The sequence below is a fragment of the Oryctolagus cuniculus genome, chromosome 13 (genome assembly GCF_051225735.1).
Source record: "Oryctolagus cuniculus isolate XC-2025 breed Fujian yellow rabbit chromosome 13, ASM5122573v1, whole genome shotgun sequence".
NCBI lineage: Eukaryota > Metazoa > Chordata > Mammalia > Lagomorpha > Leporidae > Oryctolagus > Oryctolagus cuniculus.
In genome coordinates, this window is record NC_142879.1 from 40,273,488 (window position 1) to 40,299,704 (window position 26,217).

The window sequence follows — 26,217 nt, forward strand, 5'->3', positions numbered from 1 at the left end:
GTGTCTTTATCTCCATTAGGGGTCAACTCTTAGTCGTGCAACATATTCAGAAATGTGAGATAAAGGAGCCTTGGTAGGCTGCCTGCTGGGAAGAGAAATTAACAGCAGGGAGCGCATTTGTGGGAAGAACTGTGGCAGGGGCACATTCAGAGACTGGAGCCAATGTCTTCCATAATGTGTTTTTCGAAACAAAATGCAGCCTGCATCTTAGCTGAACATCTCTGCAGACTAGGGCTGGGGAGAGCTGTGCCTGGTAGAGGAGGTTTGATTATTTGCATTTCCAATGGAAATGCACAGACTGCTTCATTATGATGTTGTCACCTTTGTAAATAGCAGCTTAAAGAAATTCTTCAGTTTAAGATCTAAAAGTGGTTTATGAAATTTCAGTCGAGTAAAGAGCAAAAGGGACTAAGATTTGGTTATTGTAATTTGTATCGGCAATCCCAGGATGTTTTATTAGCAATGACTTGAAAATTGTGGTAGGTCAAGCCAAGTAAAATGATGTTATTTTTGTTATTTAAAAAAATTAGGGGGCAGGACCAGCACTGTGGCATACCGGATAAAGCTGCTGCCTACAGTGCAGCATCCCATATGGGCACCAGTTTGAGTCCTGGCTGCTCCACTTCCAATCCAGCTCTCTGCTATGGTCTGGAAAAGCAGTAGAAGACGGCCCAAGTTCTTGGGCCCTTGCACCCATGTGGGCATACCCGGAGGAAGCTCCTGGCTCCTGGCTTCAGATTGGTACAGCTCCAGCCATTGCAGCCAACTGAACCAGCAGATGGAAGACCTCTCTCTCTGCATCTCCTTCTAGCTCTGTGTAACTCTGACTCTCAAGTAAAATAAATAAATCTTTAAAAAAAAAATAGGGGGCTGACACTGTGGGTTAGCTGGTAAAGCTGCCACCTGCTATGTTGTTATCCCATTTGGGCGCCGGTTTGAGTCCCTGCTGCTCCACTTCTGATCTAGCTCTCTGCTATGGCCTAGGAAAACAGTAGAAGATGGCCCAAGTCCTTGGGCCACTGCACCACGTGGGAGACCTGGGAGAAGCTCCTGGCTCTTGGCTTTGGATCGGCTCAGCTCTGGCTGCTGCAGACATTGGAGAGTGAACCAGTGGATGGAACACCTCCCTCTCTGTCTCTATGTCTCTGTCACTCTCCCTTTCAAATCAATAAATAAATCTTTTAAAAAATATTTATTTGAAAGAGTGACAGAGGAAGAGCAGAAGAGACTTCTTTTTTAAAAAAGATTTACTTATTTTTTATTTGAAAGTCAGAGTTACACACACATACAGAAAGAGAAGGAGGGAGGGGGGAGGGAGGGAAGAGCAGAGAGAGAGAGAGAGAGAGAGAGAGAGAGAAAGGTCTTCCACCCGCTGGTTACTCCCCAAAGGGCTGCAATGACCAGAGCTGGGCCGATCGGAAGCCAGGAGCCTCTTCCAGGTCTCCCATGCGGGTACAAGGGCCCAAGCACTTGGGTCATCTTCTGATGCTTTCCCAGGTCATAGCAGAGAGCTGGATTGGAAGTGGAGCAGTGGGGATTTGAACTGGAGCGCATATGGGATGCCAGCCCTGCAGGCAGTGGCTTTACCTGCTATGCCACAGCGCAGGCTCCAAGAGATCTCTTATCTTTCACTCTCCAATTGCCTCCAACAGCCGGGGTTAGGCCAAGAGCTAGGAACTCCCCAGGCCTCCCACTGCATATCAGGGGCCAAGTGCTTGAGCCATCATCTGCTGCCCCATAGGGAGCACATTGGCAGGAACTGGAATTGGGAGCAGAGCTATGGGCACCCCAGCTGGCATCTTAACTACCATACCAAACGTCCATTCCAGAATAAACTGCTTACATCTCTCTAGAGCCTTTAAATCACTCCAACTTCTGGAGCAAGAGACAGAAAAGGCCCTTTCTCCCTTAGCTTCCATGACAGATCTCCTAATTTTTTTTTCTTCTTCTAGCTACTCTTTTTCGGCCCTCTTCGTGGATTCCCCTCTTATGCCTACTTCTTAAATGTTGGTGTTTCTTGGGATCTTTCTCTGTCCCTCCTCCTCCACCCTGCTGGGGGGAGTTTTATCACTTCCGTGGCTTCCATCACTGCCTCTCAAAAGAATTGCCAATTTTGACTTTCTAGAGATCAACCTTTCTTAGTTTTTCTTCTCATTTGCTCTCTTTTTATTAAATATTTATTTACTTGAAAGGCAGAGTTAGAGAGAGGGAAAGACACAAAGAGAGGTCTTCCATTCGCTGGTTAACTCCCCATACACCCACAACAGCTGGGGCTGGGAGAGGCTGAAGCCAGAAGCTTCTTCTGGGTCTCCCACATGTGTGCAGGGCCCCAAGGAGTTAGGCCATCCTCCACTGCTTCCCCAGGTGTATTAACAGGGAGCTAGATTGGAAGCGGAGCAGCTGAGACTTGAACCAGTGCCCATATGGGATGCTGGTGCTGCAGGAGGTGGCTTAACCTGCTACACCACAACGCTGGCCCCTCTCATTCTCTTTTGAGCTCTCAGCAAACAATAACTAGCTTTAACAAACATGCCCGTAGTAGTAGGCAGAATATTGACTTTCTAGAAAGACATCTATGTCCTCAGGAGGCAGAGCAAGATGGTAGCTAAGTGAGACATTCCAGCACCCTCCCCGCGGAGAGACCAGTTTGGGTGGCTACTCATGGGCTAGACTAAGTTCACAAGAGGTGAGGAAGCCAAGAGAGAAACCACAGGGCCTGGTTTTAGTTTAAGAAGAGACTTTTGGGCCAGTGCCATGTTGCAGTAGCTTAATCCTCCACCTGTGCCACCAGCATCCCATATGGGCACCTGTTGTAGTCCCGGCTGCTCCTTTTCCAATCCAGCTCTCTGATGTGGCCTGGCAAAGCAGTAGAAGATGGCCCAAGTGCTTAGGCCCCTGCACCCATATGGATATTGGACTTTCATATCCTGGCCTCAGCCAGCTCAGGCCTTGAGTCCACCTCAGCAGCAGGCATGCTATAAGCAGTGTGGGCTTTGGTCCTACCCCACAATGTACTGGACTCAGCAGGCTGCAAGCTCTGGTGTGATCTAATATCACAGGGTTTATGGCCATGGGACTACCCACCCATCCCCCCCAAGGCAGTACAATGTGGATAAACTGTCCACTTCGGGAAGAGTTGGACCTAACAGACAGCTACAGAACATTGCATGCAACAGCTACAGAATATACATTCTTCTTCATAGCTCATGGAAAATTCTCCAGGATAAGTCATATGGTGATTCACAAACTGAGTTTCAAAAATTTTTAAGTACTGAAATTATATCTAGTACCTTTTTTTTTTTACCACAAAAGCTAGAAATCAATAACAAGAAAACTTTGGAAACTATATAAGCACATTGAAATTAAATAATTTACTCCTGAACAACCAACATATAAAGGAAGAAACTGAGAAGGAAAATTTCCAGTGTCTTGAAACTACTGAAAATGGAGACAAAATCTACTAAGACCTATAGGATACAACAAAGAGGTACTAACAGGGAAGCAATTAATACCTACATTAAAAAAATCAGAAAGGTCTAAAGTAAACACCCTATCATGCACCTCAGGGAATTAGATGAACAAGAATAAACCAAAACCAAAATTAGTAGAAAGAAGAATAAAGATCAGAGCAAAATAGAGACTAGATAACACAATAGAAAATATCAGTGAAGCAAAGAGATGGCTTTTCAAGAAAGATAAAATCAACAAAGTTGTAGCTAGGCTGAGGAAAAAAGAGGATGCAAATAAATAAAATTAGAAACAAAAAGGAAAATGTTACAACTGACACCATGAAAACACAAAGGATTATGAGATACTATTACAAACAATTAATACACTGACAAAGTTGGTAACCTAGAAGAAATGGGCAAATTCTTGGATACAGATACCTTACTAATATTGAATTACAAATAAGCAGAATATCTGAACTGATGAATGAGTAATAATATTAAATCAGTAATTAAAAATTCTCCCATCAGGCCGGCGCCGTGGCTCACTAGGCTAATCCTCTGCCTAGCGGCGCCGGCACACCGGGTTCTAGTCCCGGTTGGGGCGCCAGATTCTGTCCCGGTTGCCCCTCTTCCAGGCCAGCCCTCTGCTGTGGCCAGGGAGTGCAGTGGAGGATGGCCCAGGTGCTTGGGCCCTGCACCCCATGGGAGACCAGGAAAAGCACCTGGCTCCTGGCTCCTGCCATCGGATCAACGCGGTGCGGTGGCCATTGGAGGGTGAACCAACGGCAAAGGAAGACCTTTCTCTCTGTCTCTCTCTCTCACTGTCCACTCTGCCTGTCAAAAAAAAAAAAAAAAAAAAAAAAAAAACAAAACAAAACAAGAAAAATTCTCCCATCAATGAAAAGTCCAGAATTAAATGGCTTCACTATTGAATTCTACCCAACATTTAAAGGAGAAATAATACCAATACATCTTAAATTATTCTAAAAAGTTGAAGAGGAAGGCTTTTTTTTTTCTAAATTTGTTCTATAAGAATAACTGCCCTGATGCCAAAACCAGGCAAGGACTAAACAATAAATGAAAGCTATAGGCCAATATTCTTGATGAACATGGATTCAAACATACTCAACGAAACACTAGCAAACTGAATCCAACATGACATTAAAAGGATCATTCAGTGCAATCAGGCAGGATTCATCCCAGGCATACAGGATGGTGATTCAACATACACAAATCAATGAACATGATATATCACATCAGCAGAATGAAGGAAAAACACCATGTGATCGATCATCTTAATACAGAAAAGGCGTTCAATAAAAGTCAGTATCCATGATAAAAAAAAAATCACTGCACAAATTAAGTACAGAAGAAATGTATCTCACAGCCAACATCATACTGAATGGGGAAAAGCTGAAGGCTCTCTCTGTTCTGGAATGATACAAGGCTGCCCGCTTTCACCACTTTATTAAATGTTAGTACTGGAAATCCTAGCCAGAGAAACTAGGCAAGAGAAAGAAACAAAGGGAATCCAAATTGGAAAGAAGGAAATCAAATCATCATTGTTTACAGATGACATGATCTTATAAACAGAAAACTCTGAAGACTCCACCAAAAAACTATTAAAATAAATAAATGAATTTATCAAAGATAAAGGATACAAAATAGACATAAAAAAACACCCCAGCATTGCTAGAGGTCAATAATAAATTATCTGAAAATAAGATCAAGAAGACAACCCCATTTTCAACAGCTACAGAAAAGTGCTCAGGAATAAAATTAACCAAAGAGGTGAAAGAGCTCCATAATGAAAACTAATATACATAACACATTGATGAAGGAATTTGAAGACACAAAGAAATGGAAAGTCAGCCTGTATCCATGAATGGGGAGAATTAATATTGTTAAAATATTAATCCAGGCCTTTTTCTCACCCTTATTCCCTTTCCTGCCCTTGCTGCTCACACCTTGGGGCCACCCGTGCCCTTTGCCTTTGCTTCACTGCTCGTGCTAAGCTGCTTGGGCTGCTCATAATCAAACGCTCACCACGCGTGGCTCTAGGCCTGCTTTCTGCTTGGGATGGATCCCAACTTAATTTCTGGACTTTTCTTTCTCCCTTAAGTGCCTCACTCCCCTATGCATTTCTCTCACTAAATAAAAAGCTTAAAAACTTACAAAAAATATTGATCCTATATCAAATTTTGTACAGATTCAATGTCCTAACAAAATATTAACAAAAGACATCCTATGTTCATGGATTGGTAGAATCGATACTGTTAAAAATATCCATACTACCTCAAGTTATTTGCAGATTCAAGGCCCATTGAAACACCAATGATGTTCTTCATAGAACAACAAAAAACAATCCTAAAATTTGGAATCAGAAAAAAACCATGAATAGCCAAAGCAATCTTGAGCAAAACGAGTAAACCTGGAGGTCTCACAATACCAGACTTCAAAATATATACTACAAAGATACAGTAATTAAGGTGGCACAGAATTAGCATGAAGAAGACATATGTACCAGTGGAACAAAAGAGAGAACCTACTAGCAAACTTATTCATTTATGGCTAACTGAACTTTGACAGGGCTGCCAAGAACGTGCATTGGAGAAAATGCAGTCTTTTCAAGACATGGTGCTGGAAGAGTTAGAAATCCAATGAAGAATGAAACCAGACCCTACTTATCACCATATTAAAAAATGGATGAAAGACCTAAGTCTAAGATCTGAAACTACGAAACTACTAGAAGCAAACACAGGGGAATTGCTTCAGGACATTGGAATGGGCAAGGCTTTTTTCTGATGACGTCTAAACAAAAGGAAGAATAGATAAATGGAATTTCATCATACTAAAAGGCTTTTGAACAGCAAAGGAAATAACCAACAAAGACAATTTACAGAATGGGATGAAATATTTGGAAACTATACATGGGGTCTTCAAAAAGTTCATGGAAAGTTCATATTAATGGAAAATCTAGGGGTGGATTTCAAAATTTTCTCACAACAAAATAAACATTTTTAAATTCCATTTCTCATAAATGTTTTGAAGTACTTTCATATATACAACAAGAGGTTAATAACCAGAATAAATAAGTTCAACAACTTAATAGCAAAAAATATGGCTTAATAAATGAGCAATAGATGTAATACTTATTTTTAAACAAAAACATGGGTGTGTCCAGTAGGTACATGAAAAAAAATGCTCACCATCACTAATCATCAGGAAAATAGAAAGCAAAATTTACCTCAGTACAGTTAGAATGGATATTAGCTAAAATATAACAAGTGCTGGTGAGGATGGGGGAAAGTGAACACATGCACGCTGTTTGTGGTAATGTAAACTGAAGACTAGCACAGCCATTGTGGGAAACAGTATGGAGGATCCTGAAAAAATTAAAAATTGAACTGCCATGTGATTCAGCCATCCCTGCACTAGATATATATCCAAAGGAAATGAGAGCTGTCTGTTGAAGATACATTTCCATTTCCATGTTTATTGTGTCACTAATCACAATCATCAAGAAATGGAAACCACCCAAATGTCCACCAACTGATAAATGCATAGTAAAAAAATGTACACAGTGAAATACTATTCAGCCATAAAAATGATGAAATCTTGTCATTTGCTACAACATGAAAAAACAGGAAAAAATTTTCACCCATGATCAGAGGGACAAAAGGATGGTTAGGAAGATGCAATATTGTTGGCTTTGAACACTGAGGAAGTGACCACAAGGCATACTCAGGAATACCAAGTGGTCTCTAGAAGCTTGAATCGGAAGGGACATGAATTTTCCCAAGAGTCTCCAGGAAGGAACACAGCCCTGCTGACATCTTGATTAACCCAGGGAGACTTGTTATTCTCATCTAAACTTCCAAGTTTAAACTTAATTTTTTAATGACTGAAGTAAAAATAAATATAATGCAACATAGTAACATCCATAGGAAAATAATGATAATAATTTATGGATTATTTTCATTCAATATTATGTTACAAAAAATTTGAAGACTGTAGAAAAATTTACTTATAAGTGAATTCCTGTACACCCATCACCTATTCTATAGGAAAATTTTTGCTATGTTTACTTTATCACATATATATCTATTCATCTTGCCATCCTTTTTTAACATTTACATTTCAATGCAACTTGCAGACATCAGTACACTGCATAATGATATATTTCCTACATCTTTGCTTTCTTTGCAGCACAGCCACAAACCAAATACTTATACACATACATCAAAGCAAAATTAACTTACCACAGTGAGTACCACTTGTCCCAAATGAGATACCACCCATGGAGAAAAAGTCTGGCAGTGCCAGTCGTTAATCCCTTGATTTATAAATCTATGAACAAAAATAATTTATATTACTTATATTACTTATGCCTAGTCATTTAATGATCAACCATACAAGATTACAGGGGAATTTTTTTAAGATGTTCTTTTTTTCTAATTTAGCAATCTGTATAAGAATACATAGAGGTAACAGAGCCTTAATATATGGATAATGCACATTTCTTGAATTCCTTTTTAACATTATCTATACTTTTTCAAAAACCTATTTATTTGAAAGGCAGAATGACAGAGAGTGAGGGACAGAGAAGAGAGAAGTTCCAGATACTAGCTCATTCTCCAAATGGCTGCAATGGCCGGGGCTGAGACAGGCCAAAGCCAGGAGCCAGGAACTCCATCCAGGTCTCTTCTGTGGGTGGCAGGGGCCCAAGCACTAGGGACATTTTCTGCTGCTTTGCCGGGAGCATTAGCAGGGAACTGGATCTGAAGTGGAACAGCTGGGACTTGAACTGAGAGTACCCAGGTTTAATTCTTGGCTCCAGCTTCTGACTCTAGTTTCCTGCTAATGCAGATCCTGGGAGGCAGAGGTGATGACTCAAGCAATTGGGTTCTTGTACTGTATGCTCTTTCTCTCTCAAATAAATTGAAAAAATTAAAATCCAGGAAGTTTTATTTAAAAAGAAAATGTTTATAACTTTGGTACAGCTACACCAAAAGAAATGAAGAAATGTAATCTAACAACAAGAAGTGAAAAACCCCAGCCATTAGAAAATGTACAATATGATGGTTAGAATGTGTTCATTTGTGATAATAATCAAATATTGAAGACACTATATCAGTCACTGTGTCAGCAGACAGCAACATATTCAAAGGGTTACTTAGGGGTAAGCATCTGTTCTTGGGGTTAAGATGCCAGGTAGGACACCAGCTTCCTGCCTGTGTACACCCTGGGAGACAGCAGGTGATGGCTCAAGTACATGGGAGACATGACCCGAGTTTCCAGACCCCAGCTGTGGCCTAGCTTAGCCCCAACCATTTTGGGCATTTGGGGAGTGAGCCAATGGAACTCTCTACCACCTCTTAAATAGAAAAAAATAGGGAAACAATTTCCAAAGGGTTCCTTAAACAGAATATAGACAAAGGTCTCTTTACAGAGGTGAGGATGAGGTTAAATATAACAAAACTGGAAGAGTTGGTTGTCTTATCTAATACACAGAAATCAACACAGAGAGTCAAGGAAAACAGAGAAATAGGAAAATCTATTGCAAAAAGAAAAATAAAATAAGTCTCCAGAAACTGATACTAATGAAATGGAGACAGGTGATTTACCTGACTGGGAATTCAAAACAGCAGTCATAAAGGTGCTCACTGAAGTCATGAAAGCAATGCATGTAGAAACAGAACATCAACAAAGCGAGAAAACATTAAAAAGTAACAAGTAGAAATCATACAAGTGAAGGAGACCATAACTAAGCTAGAAAATTCAATAAAGGGGATAACAGTAGGTGCAATTAAGTGGAAGGAGGATTAGTGAATTTGAAGACAGGTCACTGGAAATCACTCAATCTGAGGAATAAAACTAAAAAAGAATGAAAGTGTGAAGACAGAGGAAAGGACTTAAATCATGCAGTGAGACAATTTATGTAATTGCTGATATACCAGAAAGAGAATAGAAACAAAAGAGGGCAGAAAACATGTCGAAGAAATCATGGCAGAAAACTTCCCAAGCCTAGAAAATGAAGTAGAAATCCAGATCCAAGACCAAACAGGATGAATTCAAACACCTACACCAAAATGCATTCTAATCCAACTGTCAAAGTTTAAAGACACAGAGAATTTTGAAAGCAGCAAAGGAAAGGTGATTTATTAAACACAAGTGAATCACCATAAGACTATCAGCAAGTTTTTCAGGAGGTTAGAGCAAATGCATAACATTTTAAAAGCTCAAAGCAAAAATTGCCAGCCAGCACTATACACAGTAATTTTGTGCTTTAAATCAAAGGAGAGATCAAAAACTTTCTCATATATCCAAAAGCTGGGGGAATTTATCATCCCTGGATTTTTTTCTTTTTTTCTTTTTTTTTAACTTTTATTTAATGAATATAAATTTCCAAAGTACGACTTATGGATTACAATGGCTTCCCCCCCATACCGTCCCTCCCACCCACAACCCTCCCCTTTCCCACTCCCTCTCCCCTTCCATTCACATTCTGATAGACACTGATACCCAAAATATGTAAGGCACTCAAACAGCTCAATAACAAGAAAATAAACAAACCCGTTAGAAAATAGGCAAAGGACCAGAGTAGACATTTCTCAAGACATACAAATGGTCAACAGGTATATGTAAAAACAAACAAAAAACCCACTGCAGTTTTCTCATCACTAACATTGGAGAAATGTGAATTAAAACTACAGTGAGATATCACCTTGCATGCTAGAATGACTATTATCAAAAAGGAATAGGTGGAGTAGTTGTTTGGTGCCATGGCTAAGACACTGCTTGAGACATCTGCATCCCATAACAGAGAGCCTAGGTCCAAGTTCTGACTCTTCTACTTCTGGTCTAGCTTCCTAATGCATACCTTAGGAGGCAGCAGATGGTGATTTTACCTACTTGGGTTCCGGCCACCCATGTGGGAAAACAGGATTGAGGTCCAGCCTCCTGGTTTCAGCCTGGTCCAGTGCTAGCTGTAGCAGACATCTGGGGAGTGAAGCAGTAGATAGAAGCTCTCTCCCTCTTTCTCCCTACCCCACTCCCTATACGCTCTGCTCTCACTCTTATTCTCTTTGCCTTTCAAAAAAGAAAAAAAAAAAGGTAAGTGATGGCAAGGGGGTAGAGAAAAGGGAACTCCTGCATATTGTCAGAGGAAATGTAAATTAAAACAGTCATTATGGAAAACATCATGGAAGTTCCTCAAAAAAATCAAAAATAAAGCTGTCATATGACACAGCAGTCTTACTTCTGGGTATGTATTCAAAGGAATAGAAATAAGTATGCAAAGAGACATCTGCATTCCAATGTGCACTGCAGGGTGATTCACAATAGGCAAAATATGGGCAAACCATTTGTATTCTCAGCAGAAGAGCAAAGAAAACGCAGTGTTTATAAATACAACGGAATACTATTAAATCTTTAAAAAGAAGGAAATCTCGTTTGTGATGACATGGATGAACCTAGGGAACACTATGCTAAGTGAAGTAAGTCAGGCATAGAAAGACAAATTATTGCATGATCTCACATTTATACCTGAGACATAAAAAAGTTGAACTCATAGAAGTAGAGATAAATATAGATATATCATTTATATGATGTTAGGATTCCATAATTGTACTTACTTTTTCATTGCTTCAAACATGTTTTTTTCTACATTTACCAGCCACTGTTCTACAGCACTTCTTATATGAATTTTCCTGTAATTTGTTTCAAAAATATTACAAAAAATTATTTTAATTCCTGGTTCAGTCCTTTAATTAAGCCTATAGACTACATTTTCTACACATTTTTTGTTACGTTCATAGATCAAAAGACTATGAGTCTACAATATCCTTTGGTTGTTCTAGATTTTAATTTAGAGAACTGCACAGAAATCCCATTACCAGGCTTTAAGAAATTCTGACATCAAAACCATGAATTTACACAGTAATTAGTTTCCATGTAAAATGATTCTGTAAGAGTGAGCAATTTATAATAAAACATTTTTGGATTCCTCCTTGGCTCCTTTAATCAGCAGGGTTAGGCGAGGGGTTTCGGTGCATGTAAAGGGTTGGACACAGCATTTTTAAAATCAACTTACATCAGGGGTCAAATGCCCAGGTTTCTACAGTCCTCTGCTGGGTTAGCCAATTGGACCAGTGTAATGGACCTAGCTTATTATCACTGCCTGGGACCAGACCAGGATGGAGCCAGAGCTCAGTGGAAACCCTGTGGGAATCGCATCAACAACTCCCAACAAACGGCATATTTCCTGTGTCCCAACAAGGAAGCCAACAAGAGGTCACTCGCTCAAAAGGGAGCAGGAAACTGAAAGCGGATTTTAATGGCAGAGCAGAAGCTACACCGAATTAGAAAGCACCAGGAGTCTGAAGATTATTGGCTTTGAAAGAAAAGGAAGAGAGGAGTACGTAGGATAGGGAAGGGAGCATAGAAAGGCGACCGTGTATTTGAGGAAGGACATTATCCAAGTTTGCTTAGAAAACTTCTATAGAGTGTCAAATGTCAGAGATCTTAAACAATGAGGTTTTAAGGAGTTTAAATTTAGTTTGTAGCTTTGTCATACTCGGGCAGCACAAGGCATTCGTCTTCCGCAGATACCAGCGCTCTTACAACAGGGGGGCCGATTTCTTGTTTGCAGATCACCAGTTGTTTCACGTTTTCAAAGCACTTCATAAGATGAGGCTGTGAAGCAGAAACACAAACCGTTAGCCTGATGAAATCCTGGTCTGGCCCGGAAATGACGCTGCTGCCAGAGAGCCACGTGATTACCTGGACAGACTCGGGGTTTCTGCTGCCAGCGAGAATGTCAAGAAGCTCAGCGTTGCTGAGAAAGTAGAATCTTGGGAAAATACTTCTTTTCATCTCAAGGTAGTCCTGTCCAGAACCGAGAGAAATGCAGGTCAGGATACAGATTTAATCGTGGTGTGAGTCACATCCTCACGTGTGCCTACCTACACGGAAGCTGCAACAGTAGAGCTGTAGTGTACATGCTAACACCCATCAAAATAACACCCTATGTCCGATGAAAGCTATACTTCAGCTACTAAAAGAAACTTCAATACAGAAAAACCAGGGCAAATTGAAACCAAAACAGAAACAAATAAAACCCACTCTTACACATACACTATTTTCCTATTCACCACTAATAAAGCACTGTATTTTGGCATTATCGACATTGCCTTCCTGTACCTCCAGCTTCCGGCTGTCTCCCTGTACGTGGAGTCTCCACCTGAGAAAGGAAGTGACCCCCTCACAGATGACACAAGGACTCTCAGAGAGGGTCTCCCCACCTGCCCCCACAACTTAGAGCATTCACACCTGTGTTACCATTCCTTCTTTTTGGAAGAAGAGATACCCACTCACTTACACTGGGCCACAGCATCCTTACTTATTTCTGTCCTACATCTTCAGGCTCCCCTTTGCAACAGGCCTCTCCCTTCCAGCTCTCTCAAGGACGAAATAGAAGAAGCCTTTGCCCTCCCCTTGTTCTCCTCTAACCACTGTCTACTTGCCCATCTCGCCACAAAGTTCCTTAGACAGTGTGTAGCTCCAAGTCTTTACCTATTCTCTGTCATCCCACACTCCACCGTCTGGCCCCTAATGCCACCAAATTTCCTGGGCGCTTCTCAGTCTTCGTGTTGTGTGATATCTCCATGGGATTTGACTCAGCCCTTTGCCCACTGGAATGTCACTTTCTGGATTTTCTTCCATCTCTCAGTCACTACTTAGCATCTTCCCTCAAGAGTCCCTCTGGAGCCCCTCCACCGGAGCGTTGATGTCTCCTCAGTTCCCACCTCATCTCTCTTTTCACTCATGCTCTTCCTGAGCTGACTGACACCTATCCATCTGCTCTTCCTTTCGAATCACTGCTCTCTGCCATAGCAACGTTGCTTCCCCCTTTCACCTAAAGAAACAGCTGAAACCGCAGATTGTGCCAAACCCTTTTACCCTATTACTTGTACCCAAGCACTCTGATACCATGATAGGGAATACGACAGCTGCCATGGCTACTAAACACCTAAGCAGCGGGTACTGTATACGGAGTGAGTATGCTGGGCAGAGGGATGACTGACATTCTGGGTGGGACAGAGCACGGAGTGTGAGGTTTCATTAGACAAACAGCAGGCAATTTAAAACCCACGAATTGCATTTCTGGAATTTTCCATGTACTATTTTTGGACCACGGTTGGCCATGTGTAACTGGAGCTGTGGAAGGTAAAGCAACAGACAAGGAGGAGCTATTGTTCCCAGCTGCCAAATTAGGATGTTCATGCAGATCTCTCATATGTATTGGATTTTCAGTATGAACAAAACTTAACTTGTTTCCACCTAAGTCTCTAAATCTCTTCCTCCTCTGGTTCTGTCTTTATAGCATGATTATCTTCCATTTCATGACCAAGCCAGAAATCCAGGCTCCACATCCTTTCACTGTCACTACGGGCTTTAACTAGTTTTTAAGTATCTATCCTCACTGCCCCTGTTATGGTTTTAATATTATTTGTCCCTCTAAGCTCATGTTGAAATTTGAATCCTGATGTGACAACGTTGAGAGATAGTTCGGAATTAAATTAGTCACCTTCCTGCTTAAAAGCTTTCCCTGGATACTCATGAAAGTCAACAGTGTGATCTTTAAGGCCCCTTCACCATCCTGTCCCCTGCCTCCCTAGAGACCTCCAACTGCCCCCTCCCCCGGCCATTCAATTTCAGAAGACACCACACTTGCTCAGAGCTCCGCATCTTTGCACTTTTCCCTTTGCCTAGGATGCTCTCCTCACCCGCCATCTTTGCTCTGATTCTTCCCTAGTTAACACCTGGACCGCCTTTAAGACCCGGGTCAGTTGTAACTTCCCTCGGGCTGGATGAATTTCTCCTCCTTGCTATGGCCTTACTACCTAATCTGTCATGGTGTACTTCCCACGGTAATCTCTCTCTACTGTTTCATTTCCTGTACTACAGTTCTGAAGCAGCAGGTGATGTGTCTTTATCTTTGGAGTCCCAGCCTAGAGCAGCAATGCTGGTACTCAATACTTGGATAAATGATTACTGGTTTGGAATGATCCTCAGTAAGCATTCAGAGATGTGCTCAAAATAACTGGAAAGCTTATCTTAATGATCACCTGGCAAACCAGCTATTGTTCATCAGCATCTGTGGTGGCCTCTTTACCTGTTCCAGATCATAGATTTGTATAGAGGGAAGCCTATCCAGACAACTTTTCTATCTTTAGGCTCTGACTACAGTTAAATATTCAGGAGCAGTCATCATAATCACTCTGTCTTGTGTTTAGTAAGAAAAAGTGATGAATGCCTGAAAAAAAAATCTTGGCTTATGAAGTGAAATAAATGCATATGCCGTGAATCTCAAATATTAAAACCCAGTGTTTAAGTAATACGTAACTCTAGCTGACAATTCAATGTTTTGGTGATGCATAAATACATGAACTCAGAAATTTAAGTTTATAGATCCATCAAGATGTTCTATTTCAACTTTTGCTGCATTTGTAAATTTAATAGTAGTGCTAATAAAATACATCACCTTCATTAAGTACTTCCTGTGCCAGCTCCTGTGGTTTAAGTATGTCCTCTTATTTAGAAGAAAACCCCTCAAGGTAGCTGCTAGTTTTTTCAATTTGAAGATAATGGAACTTGGGGTAGCCAGTGTGGCACAGTGTGTTAGGCCAACTGCTTGGGACACCCACCTCCCCCATCTAAGTGTTAGGGATTGGGTATGACCTACCCTCCTTTCCCACTTTGGATCCAGCTTCCTGCTGATCCACATTGGGAGGCGGCAGGTGCCAGCTCAAGTACCTGGGTCTCTGCCACCCACATGGGAGACCCAGGTGGAGCCTGAGGCTCCTGTTTGTTCCGGCCCAACCCTGGCTGTTGTAAGCAATTGGGGACCGAACCAGCAGATAGAAAATGTCTCTGTTCCTGCCTGTCTCTCAAATAAGTAAAAGATAAATACACTTTAAAAAAAAGGTCATGGGCTCTAAAAGTTTGGTACTTTGCCTAAGACCATTTAGATTAGTCCCATCCACCTGCTTTTTTGTTAACATTTCCGCTAATGCTGTACATTGGGAGAATGTGAGAAATTGTTGGCAGCTAGAGCAAAAAAGAAAATCTTCCCTGGAATTAGTTTCTACAGTGTATTGTGTTACTGTCATGGAATAAAATGATTCCCCACTTTAGGACTGGTATGCCGTTTTACCTCAAGACTTTTCTTTATACATTCAAGATGTGTATTGCAAGTTTTCAGAATGTCAGGGACTCTGGCCAAGATGATTATTTGCAAGGCGTTCAGTTTGTTTTGCAGTTTTGATGTTATTTTTTTCCACGTGGAAATCACCTGAGAGAAAAGTTTTGTTTCTTCTGGGAGCTGCCTTTGGAAATAAAATAAGATACAATTTTATTTTTTGAAGGCCCTATGATTAATATTTATAACCTCACACATTTGCCACAGAACTTGGTTTAATTTAGAAAACATAAATGTTTTATTTTTCTTCCTCAGTCATTAAGTAAAGCTAACTTTTGAGTGCCTGCTGTATATGAATAACATGCTTGGGTGAATAACATGAATAACATGGTAAGAAATTCTGGGAAAAATTAGATGTAAGACCATCAATGAACAAGATTATACTTGGTGTGTGATTGCAGACACATGTACACAAATTCTATGTCAAGTAATGAGTGATTTGTGTTCTATTCAATGTAATAAAACAAAGCACCACTGAAATTCTAGAGGAGCAGAAGGATCTGGAGAGAGCTTCTTGAACAAGAGGCTGTTTGATCTGGATTTTAGGAGGAGTGCGGTTCTGAAGTGAAATGAAGGCAGAGGGGATGTTTAGCTCAGGACCAAGGATGTAGAGGAGTTATGGAAGAAATTCGCGGTTCTGTTAATGACCACCTAACCTTAGGGGATAAGGAAATGTAAGGCAGGTGGCAGTCTTGGTATATAACTGTTCCTGTGCAGGATATTATCATAGTTTTCTCCCCTTGGAGAGAAACCACAAAATCCACAGGTGGCTTGGTAACCCACTGATAGATTCATTTGTTTCTTCTGTTGTTGAAGTAGCTTCAAAAATTAGGTGGTCTAGCTTTTCCACTGTCTCTGCTCAGCCATATACCCCACAACCATCTCATCTGAGTTGTTTCATTCAAGCACTTCGTGGCTTGGAAGTTGAGTGAGGAGGAAATGAGAGTCAGTGTGTGTGTGTATGCAGGGGCGGGGGCGAGGGATTCGGCTGGTGTTCCTTTGGATCTTCTTTGCCTCTTGAATGCCCTGTCTTGGCAAATATCCTTCAGATGTAATGCTGGGGTTTTAGATTATCCCCAACAGGAGTCTCCATATTGTATTATCCTTTGGCTTTCTCCAACTGTTTCTCAAGTTCCTTCTCTAAGTAGTATACTTCTGGGATATCCTTGTTCTGGCCAGCCGCCATTTTCAAGATGGTTCTAACTTAGAGCCTTCTGTGTGCCACCATGGTCTAAGTCAGGGTCCCTCAACTTCAGCACTGCTGATGTTTGGGACTAGAACCTTCTTTCTTGGGGGTGGGGGCGCTATCCTGTGTATTATAGGATGTTGCAAAGTATCCTTGGCCTCCACCCACTAGATGCCAACTAAAAATGTTTATAAACTTTGCAAAATGTCCCCTAACAGGCAGAATCACCTCTGGTTGACACTAGCCTAGGAAAATCAAGCATTCTTGCTCTTCTTCCTTGCCCTGTTATTAAAGCCCTAGTTTCCAATGCCCCCACCCTTCTGGATGGCATAGGTCAAACTCTCCCAAAAACATTGCCACCATTATCCCATTCCCTATCTGTGATGCTCAACCTAAAAGATGCTACAGCTCAGCAAAAATCCTATCAGGAAAGGGGCTTTGATGTCCACTTCTGTTAAGCAATCTCCCAGCATCTCTGGAATGTTCTAATGCAGTCCTCATAGCTGGTTTGGAGCAAGGGTAAATGGCATGGCATGCTCGAGTTCATAAATCCTGAAAGATTCTCCCCTATGTTGAGTCTCTTGCTCTTCACTGCCCCCCCCCTTTCTTATGTTCCCTGCTGGTATAGGACTAACTGTCCTCCTGCATTCATCAAATGTCGGTCTATTACAGTCCAGTGTTTTCTTTAGACATATTTACAAGAGTTTTCAGAATCCCTTAATTAAAAGCCTCTTTTCAACTTCTGTAAATCCTGTGAAAGAACAATTTAGTGATATTTTGAACTCTGATGCTTAGGAGTTTGATTTCTTTCAAGTAAGAAATTTTTAGTAAAATGTAGTAATAAATTGGAATTTTAGGCTCAAAGGTGTTGCAATTATAAAGGATTTACTCCTAAAGTATGTGGTTTCACCTTGGAGGACTTTCAGAATAACTGCAGATTAATAGAACAGAAGAATTCCAAAGACTTCGATGACCAGAAATAACCACATATATCAAATATGAACATTAATTCCTGCATAGCAATATTTTCACCTAAGCAGTTCCCTTTCATAAGCTTTTAATGGCTATTCTTTGCCCCCAAAATAATTTTCAGTATGCTTATCTTGATATGCAAGGTCTTTCCATCATATGACTTTCAAACACTTACTTCACGACTTCCTACTTTATTTAAGAACAGCTTCTAGACTAGCTTGTACACCAATCATTTAGATTGTGTCTGGGTAATAAATTTATCTCAACTGAAGCATGCTTAAGACTAACCACTTAAATAGGTTAGAGGCCAACTGATTTTAATGCTATGAATAAAAAGACAATGTAGATGTTTTTAAAAATAAGATTTATTTGAAAGAGTTACAGAGAAACAGAGAGAGATCCTCCATCCTCTGGTTCACTGCCCAAATGGCCGCAAACAGCCGGGGTTGGGTCAGGCTGAAGCTGGGAGCTTCTTCCGGGTTTCCCACATGGGTGCAGGGTACCAAGATCCTGAGCCATCCTCTGCTGCTTTCCCAGGAGCATTAACAGAGAGTTGGATTGGAAGTAGAGCAGCCAGGACTTGAACCCGTGCCTACACAGTAAGCTGGCGCTGCCAATGATAACTTAACTGGCTATACCACAGTACCAGTCCCACAGGTAGACTTTTTTTTTTTCCCAGATTCTTTTTTTTTTAACTTTTATTTAATGAATATAAATTTCCAAAGTACGATTTATGGATTACAATGGCTTCCCCCACATACCGTCCCTCCCACCCACAACCCTCCCCTTTCCCACTCCCTCTCCCCTTCCATTCACATCAAGATTCATTTTCGATTATCTTAATATACAGAAGATCAGCTTAGTATACATTAAGTAAGGATTTCAGCAGTTTGCTCCCACACAGAAACATAAAGTGAAAAATAATAGATGATTTTTTTTAAATGATGATGAAATCAGATCAGACCTATTGTCATGTTTAATCCCAGTGAGAGTCAAGTTGGGAGTTGATAATTTCTTTCTTTTTTTTTTTTTTACAGAGGATCAGTTTAGTATGCATTAAGTAAGGATTTCAACAGTTTGCACCCCCAAAGAAACACAAAGTGAAATATATTGTTTGAGTACTCGTTATAGCATTAAATCTCAATGTACAGCACATTAAGGATAGAGATCCTACATGAGGAGTAAGTGCACAGTGACTCCTGCTGTTGACTTTACCAATTGACACTCCTGTCTATGGCATCAGTAATCTCCCTATGCTCCAGTCATGAGTTTCCAAGGCTATGGAAGCCCTCTGAGTTCTCCGATTCTTATCTTGTTTAGACAAGGTCATAGTCAAAGTGGAGGTTCTCTCCTCCCTTCAGAGAAAGGTACCTCCTTCTTTGAAGACCTGTTCTTTCCACTGGGATCTCACTCGCAGAGATCTTTTGCCAGAGTGTCTTGGCTTTCCATGCCTGAAATACTCTCATGGGCTTTTCAGCCAGATCCGAATGCCTTTAGGGCTGATTCTGAGGCCAGAGTGCTATTTAGGACATCTGCCATTCTATGAGTCTGCTGAGTATCTCACTTCCCATGTTGGATCACTCTCCCCCTTATTTATTCTATCGGTTAGTGTTAGCAGGTACTAGACTTGTTTATGTGCTCCCTTTGACTCTTAGTCCTTTCGTTATGATCAATTGTGAACTGAAATTGATCACTTGGAATAGTGAGATGGCATTGGTATATGCCACCTTGATGGGATTGAATTGGAATCCCCTGGTATGTTTCTAACTCTACCATTTGGGGCAAGTCAGCTTGAGCATGTCCCAAATTATACATCTCTTCCCTCTCTTATTCCCACTCTTATGTTTAACAGGGATCACATTTCAGTTAATTTTCAACACTTAAGAATAACTGTGTATTAATTACAGAATTAAACCAGTCATATTAAGTAGAACAGACAAAAAAACTATTAAGAGGGATAATGTATTAAGTTGTTCATTAACAGTCAGGGCTATGCTGATCAAGTCACCGTTTCCCATAGTGTCCATTTCACTTCAGGAGGTTTCCTTTTTGGTGTTCAGTCAGTTGTCACCGATCAGGGAGAACATATGGTATTTGTCCCTTTGGGATTGGCTTATTTCACTCAGCATGATGTGTTCCAGATTCCTCCATTTTGTTGCAAATGACTGGATTTCGTTGTTTCTTACTGCGGTAGACTTTTTTTTTTTTTTTTTTTTTTTAACAATTGCCAGCCCATAGGAAAAGCAGCAGAGGACAGCCCAAGTGCCTGGGGCACTGCAACCCACATGGGAGACCTGGAGGAGGCTCCTAGCTCCTGGCTTCGGCCTACCCCAGCCTTATTTGTGGCCATCTGAGGAGTGAACCAGCAGATGGAAGATCAATCAATTTCTCTCTCCTTCTCTAACTCTTTCAAATAAATCTTAAAACACACACACACACACACACACACATACACGCACTATTGCCAAGGCCGTTTATTCTTCTACCTGACCTAAAGTAAGAAATTCTCATTAATGTGTGAATGCTACTAAAAATGTGATTATGCATATTAAAACCACACTAACATTCTAGAAATAGGCACTTAAAATTACCATTTATGGATTATAATGACATATCTGATGCCTCTCCCCCTAATCCTTTATATATTTCTATCAATAATTGAGGGGAAGTGGGCAGTGGGTGTAGTGGGTAAAACACCAGTTTAAGATGCCCAAGTTCCTGCCCCTGGCTTTGGCTCCATCTGGGTGTCTGGGGAGTGAACTACTGGATGGGAGCGCTTGTGTGTGCAGATACATGTACACACACACTCTCTCATTACATTGAAGTAAATATTTTTTTTTAAAAATTGCAAAACAAGTTTTTAAAAAAGTGATGCTTGTGGAGGCTGCCGGCACCATGACTCACTTGGTTAATCCTCCGCCTGCAGCACTGGCATCCCATATGGGCGCCGAGTTCTAGTTCCGGTCGCTCCTCTTCTAGTCCAGCTCTCTGCTGTGGCCTGGGAGGGCAGTGGAGGAAGGCCCAAGTGCTTGGGCGCCTGCACCCGTGTTGGAGACCAGGAAGAAGCACCTGGCTCCTGGCTTCGGATCGGCATAGCTCCGGCTATGGCAGCCATTTTGGGGGTGAACTAATGGAAAGGAAGACCTTTCTCTCTGTCGCTCTCTCTCACTGTCTAACTCTATCTGTCAAATAAACTTAAAAAAAAGTGATGCTTGTAATCTCTTGTGAAAGAAAAAAATATTCAGCACATTATACTCTTATGTATGTAAGCAGGAAAGATGACTGTACGCTTCTCAAAGATTACAGAAAGTAACCCGCCTTGCATTTTTTAACCCTATAAATGGTGTATTTTAAGTTTTTACCTTTGTATTTCTAAACAGTTGAAGATTGGCTCAACATAAAGCCAATTTCTCTGACAAGTCATCCATTCTTCAATGGTGTAAGAAAATATTGTCAGGTTTTTATTCCATTCATTCACAAGATCCTACAGTGATTGAAAAAATACAACAAATATACAAAATTATGAGTCATATAATAGAAACTAAGATCAAAGATGATTGTCATTGACATACAGAAAATAATGGGTCACAGTATTTTTTGAAATTTGATGTTCTGTTCATCCAATTCTCATATTATATATAAAAGATTTGAGTGACAAACATACACATGTAGAAAATTAACATGAATATTTCCCATTCAACATTTATTTGCTCATTGCTATCATAGAGAAAATACAATTAAGAAGTTTGGTATGTGTACTACCTCAGTATTTTTTCTTCAAGCATTTATGTACAGACATACATGTAATACCTTTAGTAGTTTAGTAACCATATTATTCTGTAAGTTACTTTTTAAGAGATGATGTCTTCTTTAAATGATTTCAGAAAATCCCATTATGTAGCTATAACAACTTTTTCCAAATATATTTCTTAAATTGAAAAAAAATCATGACAGATAAATTAAAACTGCAATACTTGTTTAAAAAACCAATGAATTGGCCCATCCTCTAACTCTGGCTACTCAGAAGAACTACCTATAACTGATTTATATTTCTTTTCTGGTATTCACTTCCAAATCTTATTTTGATAGTTTTGTTGAGGTATAATAATCAACCACGCAAAGTTTATAATTGAATATCTTAACATCTACTTACACCTGTGAAATTATCAGCATAATCAAGATGACAAAAATCTATTACCTTGAAGGATTTCCTTGTATAATCCTTTTCTCTTACTGCTATCTCACTTCTCATACGTGAAGACAATACAAATTCCCTTTATTTAAGTCCTAATTTTATTGTGCAGGGTTTTTAGTTTTCCTTGTACAGACACTATACATTCTTGATTTATCCTGAAATATCACATTTTACGTTACTGTCATTTTTAAAAAAAGATTTATTTTTATTTATAAGAAAGGCAGAATTACAAAAAGGCAAAGGCAGAGAGAGAGAGAAAGGGAGAGAGAGGGAGAGAGAGGGGAGAGAGAGAGGACAGAGAGAGGAGAGAGAGGGAAGGAGAGGGAGAGAGAGAGGGAAGGAGAGGGAGGGAGAGGGAAGGAGAGGAAGGGAAAGGTCTTCTGTTAGTGGTTCATTCCCCAGATGGCCACAATGGCCGGAGCTGTGCCGATCCGGAGCCAGGAGCTTCTTCTGGGTCTCCCATGCCGGTGCAGAGGCCCAAGGACTTGGGCCATCTTCCACTGCTTTCCCAGACCACAGCAGAGAGCTGGATCGGAAGTGGAGCAGCCAGGACTTGAACCGGCCCCTATATGGGGTGCTGCCACTGCAGGCAGTGGCTTTACCCATTACACCACAGTGCTGGCCCCATGTTATTGTCATTTTACATTTCAATTTCTAATTGTTCAGTACCAGTATCTAGAATGTAGATGATTTTTGTAGATCAATCTCCTGTCATGCAAACTTACCGAGTTTACTATTTAAATAGATTTTATTGGATTTTTAAAAGGTATTTACTATAAACTTCATCTAAATATGAGGAATATTCTACTTTTCTAACAAAATAAATTTCATTTCTAAGTCTTGACTTAATAGATGGGCTACAATTTCCAGTACAATATTTAATAGAACGGGTAACAGAGAACATCTTAGGGAAGGGTTCAATATTTCACCCTTAAGTATGATATTAGGTCTCCTTCATCAGGTTCCGGATATTCTCTTCTTGTCCTAATTAGTGGAGAGTTTTTTCCCCCCAGAGAAGGATGCTGTATTTTTATAAGAGTTTTTCAGTATGTACTAAGATAATCAGGTATATTTTCTTTTAAAGTTTACTATGGTGAATTATATTAGTTTTTTTTTAATGGAAAACCAACTCTGCATTTCTCAAATCAAATTTTCTTGGCCATAACACACCATCTTCTTTACATACTGACAGATTGATTTGGAATATTTTGATAATTTTCACAATTGTCGTCGAGAGATCTACTAATCTTTAGTTTTCCTTCAGTGTCTTTGTCTGGTTTTGTTGTAGGTAATGCTAGTCTCATAGGTTGAGTTGGGATGGATTCTTTCCTCTACAACCTTCCAGAGGATTTGATGCATTCAGCATTGATATTATTTCTCCCTTGAATGTTTTGTATAAGCCATCTGAGCCTAGACTATTCCTAGTGGGAAGGTTTTCAACTACCCTTTTAAAAAAAAGATTTATTTATTTATTTGAAAGTCAGAGTTACAGAGAGGAGAGGCAGAGAGAGAGAGAGGTCTTCCATCTGATGGTTCAGTCCCCAGTTGGCTGCAATGGCTGGAGCTGTGCCGATAGAAGCCAGGAGCTTCCTCTGGGTCTCCCACGTGGGTGCAGGTGCCCAAGGACTTGGGCCATCTTCTACTTCTTTCCCAGGCCACAGCAGAAAGCTGGATCAGAAATGGAGCATTAACCCGCTGTGCCACAGTGCCAGCCCCCCAACTACCCTTTCATACCTCCAATACTAGTCAAACGGTCTATTTCTTCTTGAGTAAGCTTTGGTAATTTGTATTTTTCAAGGAATATGTTCATTTCATCTAAGCTCTTAAATTGATTAAAGTTGTTACTAATATTCTATTGTTTTCCTTTCAAGTTTGTAGAATCTGCAGTGAAGCAGCCCTTTTTATTCCTGATATATGGTTATTCATATCTTTTCCTCATTGATTTTGAGCAATTGATTATGGTATCTCTTGTGCTTGGAATGTACTAAGCACCTTAGATCTATTGTTTTATAGTTTTGATAATTTGGTAAACTTTCCATCACTATTTCTTTTTTTTTAATTTTTTATTTTTTTAAACTTTTATTTAATGAATATAAATTTCCAAAGTACGACTTATGGATTACAATGGCTTCCCCCCCATACCGTCCTTCCCACCCACAACCCTCACTTTCCCACTCCCTCTCCCCTTCCATTCACATCAAGATTCATTTTCGATTATCTTAATATACAGAAGATCAGCTTAGTATACATTAAGTATGGATTTCAACAGTTTGCTCCCACACAGAAACATAAAGTGAAAAATAATAGATGATTTTTTTTAAATGATGATGAAATCAGATCAGACCTATTGTCATGTTTAATCCCAGTGAGAGTCAAGTTGGGAATTGATAATTTCTTTCTTTTTTTTTTTTTTTTTTTACAGAGGATCAGTTTAGTATGCATTAAGTAAGGATTTCAACAGTTTGCAGCCCCATAGAAACACAAAGTGAAATATATTGTTTGAGTACTCGTTATAGCATTAAATCTCAATGTACAGCACATTAAGGATAGAGATCCTACATGAGGAGTAAGTGCACAGTGACTCCTGCTGTTGACTTTACCAATTGACACTCCTGTCTATGGCATCAGTAATCTCCCTATGCTCCAGTCATGAGTTTCCAAGGCTATGGAAGCCCTCTGAGTTCTCCGACTCTTATCTTGTTTAGACAAGGTCATAGTCAAAGTGGAGGTTCTCTCTTCCCTTCAGAGAAAGGTACCTCCTTCTTTGAAGACCTGTTCTTTCCACTGGGATCTCACTCACAGAGATCTTTTGCCAGAGTGTCTTGGCTTTCCATGCCTGAAATACTCTCATGGGCTTTTCAGCCAGATCCGAATGCCTTTAGGGCTGATTCTGAGGCCAGAGTGCTATTTAGGACATCTGCCATTCTATGAGTCTGCTGAGTATCTCACTTCCCATGTTGGATCACTCTCCCCTTTATTTACTCCATCAGTTAGCGTTAGCAGGTACTAGACTTGTTTATGTGCTCCCTTTGACTCCCAGTCCCTCCACCATGACCAACTGTGAACTGAAATTGATCACCTGGAACAGTGAGATGGCATTGGTATATGCCACCTTGATGGGATTGAATTGGAATCCCCTGGTATGCTTCCAACTCCACCACTTGGGGCAAGTCAGCCTGAGCATGTCCCAAATTATACATCTCTTCCCTCTCCCATTCCCACTCCCATGTTCAACAGGGATCACATTTCAGTTAATTTTCAACACTTAAGAATAACTGTGCATCAATTACAGAACTAAACCAGTCATATTAAGTAGAACAGATAAAAAAACTACTAAGAGGGATAATGTATTAAGTTGTTCATTAACAGTCAGGGCTATGCTGATCAAGCCACCATTTCCCATAGTGTCCACCTCACTCCAACAGGTTTCCCTCTTGGTGTTCAGTCAGTCGTCACCGATCAGGGAGAACATATGGTATTTGTCCCTTTGGGACTGGCTTATTTCACTCAGCATGATGTGTTCCAGATTCCTCCATTTTGTTGCAAATGACTGGATTTCGTTGTTTCTTACTGCGGTATAGTATTCTAAAGAGTACATATCCCATAATTTCTTTATCCAGTCTATCGTTGATGGGCATTTAGGTTGGTTCCAGGTCTTAGCTATTGTGAATTGAGCTGCAATAAACATTAGGCTGCAGTCTGCTTTTTTGTTTGCCAATTTAAATTCCTTTGGGTAAATTCCAAGGAGTGGGATGGCTGGGTCGAACGGTAGGGTTATCTTCAGGTTTCTGAGTAATCTCCAGACTGACTTCCATAGTGGCTTTACCAGTTTGCATTCCCACCAACAGTGGGTTAGTGTCCCTTTTTCCCCACATCCTCGCCAGCATCTGTTGTTGGTAGATTTCTGCATGTGAGCCATTCTAACCGGGGTGAGGTGAAACCTCATTGTGGTTTTGATTTGCATTTCCCTGATTGCTAGTGACCTTGAACATTTTTTCATGTGCCTGTTGGCCATTTGGATTTCCTCTTTTGAAAAATGTCTATTGAGGTCCTTGGCCCATCTCTTAAGTGGGTTGTTGGTTTTGTTTTTGTGGAGTTTCTTGATCTCTTTGTGGATTCTGGTTATTAACCCTTTATCTGTTGAATAGTT

At 40.4% G+C, this 26,217-nt stretch overlaps 1 protein-coding gene across 1 annotated transcript in view; it reads right to left on the bottom strand.

Annotated features, from left to right (window-relative positions):
* DNAH14 (dynein axonemal heavy chain 14) overlaps positions 1 to 26,217 on the bottom strand; it is a 321,439-nt gene that overhangs the window by 193,336 nt on the left and 101,886 nt on the right. Inside the window, exons 22-27 of the mRNA XM_089311474.1 lie at positions 21,235 to 21,356; positions 15,670 to 15,841; positions 12,234 to 12,338; positions 12,028 to 12,146; positions 11,087 to 11,161; positions 7,712 to 7,799 (exon numbers count right to left, since the gene is read on the bottom strand). Of these exons, the coding sequence (XP_089167600.1) occupies positions 7,712 to 7,799; positions 11,087 to 11,161; positions 12,028 to 12,146; positions 12,234 to 12,338; positions 15,670 to 15,841; positions 21,235 to 21,356 (681 nt within the window). The remainder of the gene's footprint in view (positions 1 to 7,711; positions 7,800 to 11,086; positions 11,162 to 12,027; positions 12,147 to 12,233; positions 12,339 to 15,669; positions 15,842 to 21,234; positions 21,357 to 26,217) is intronic.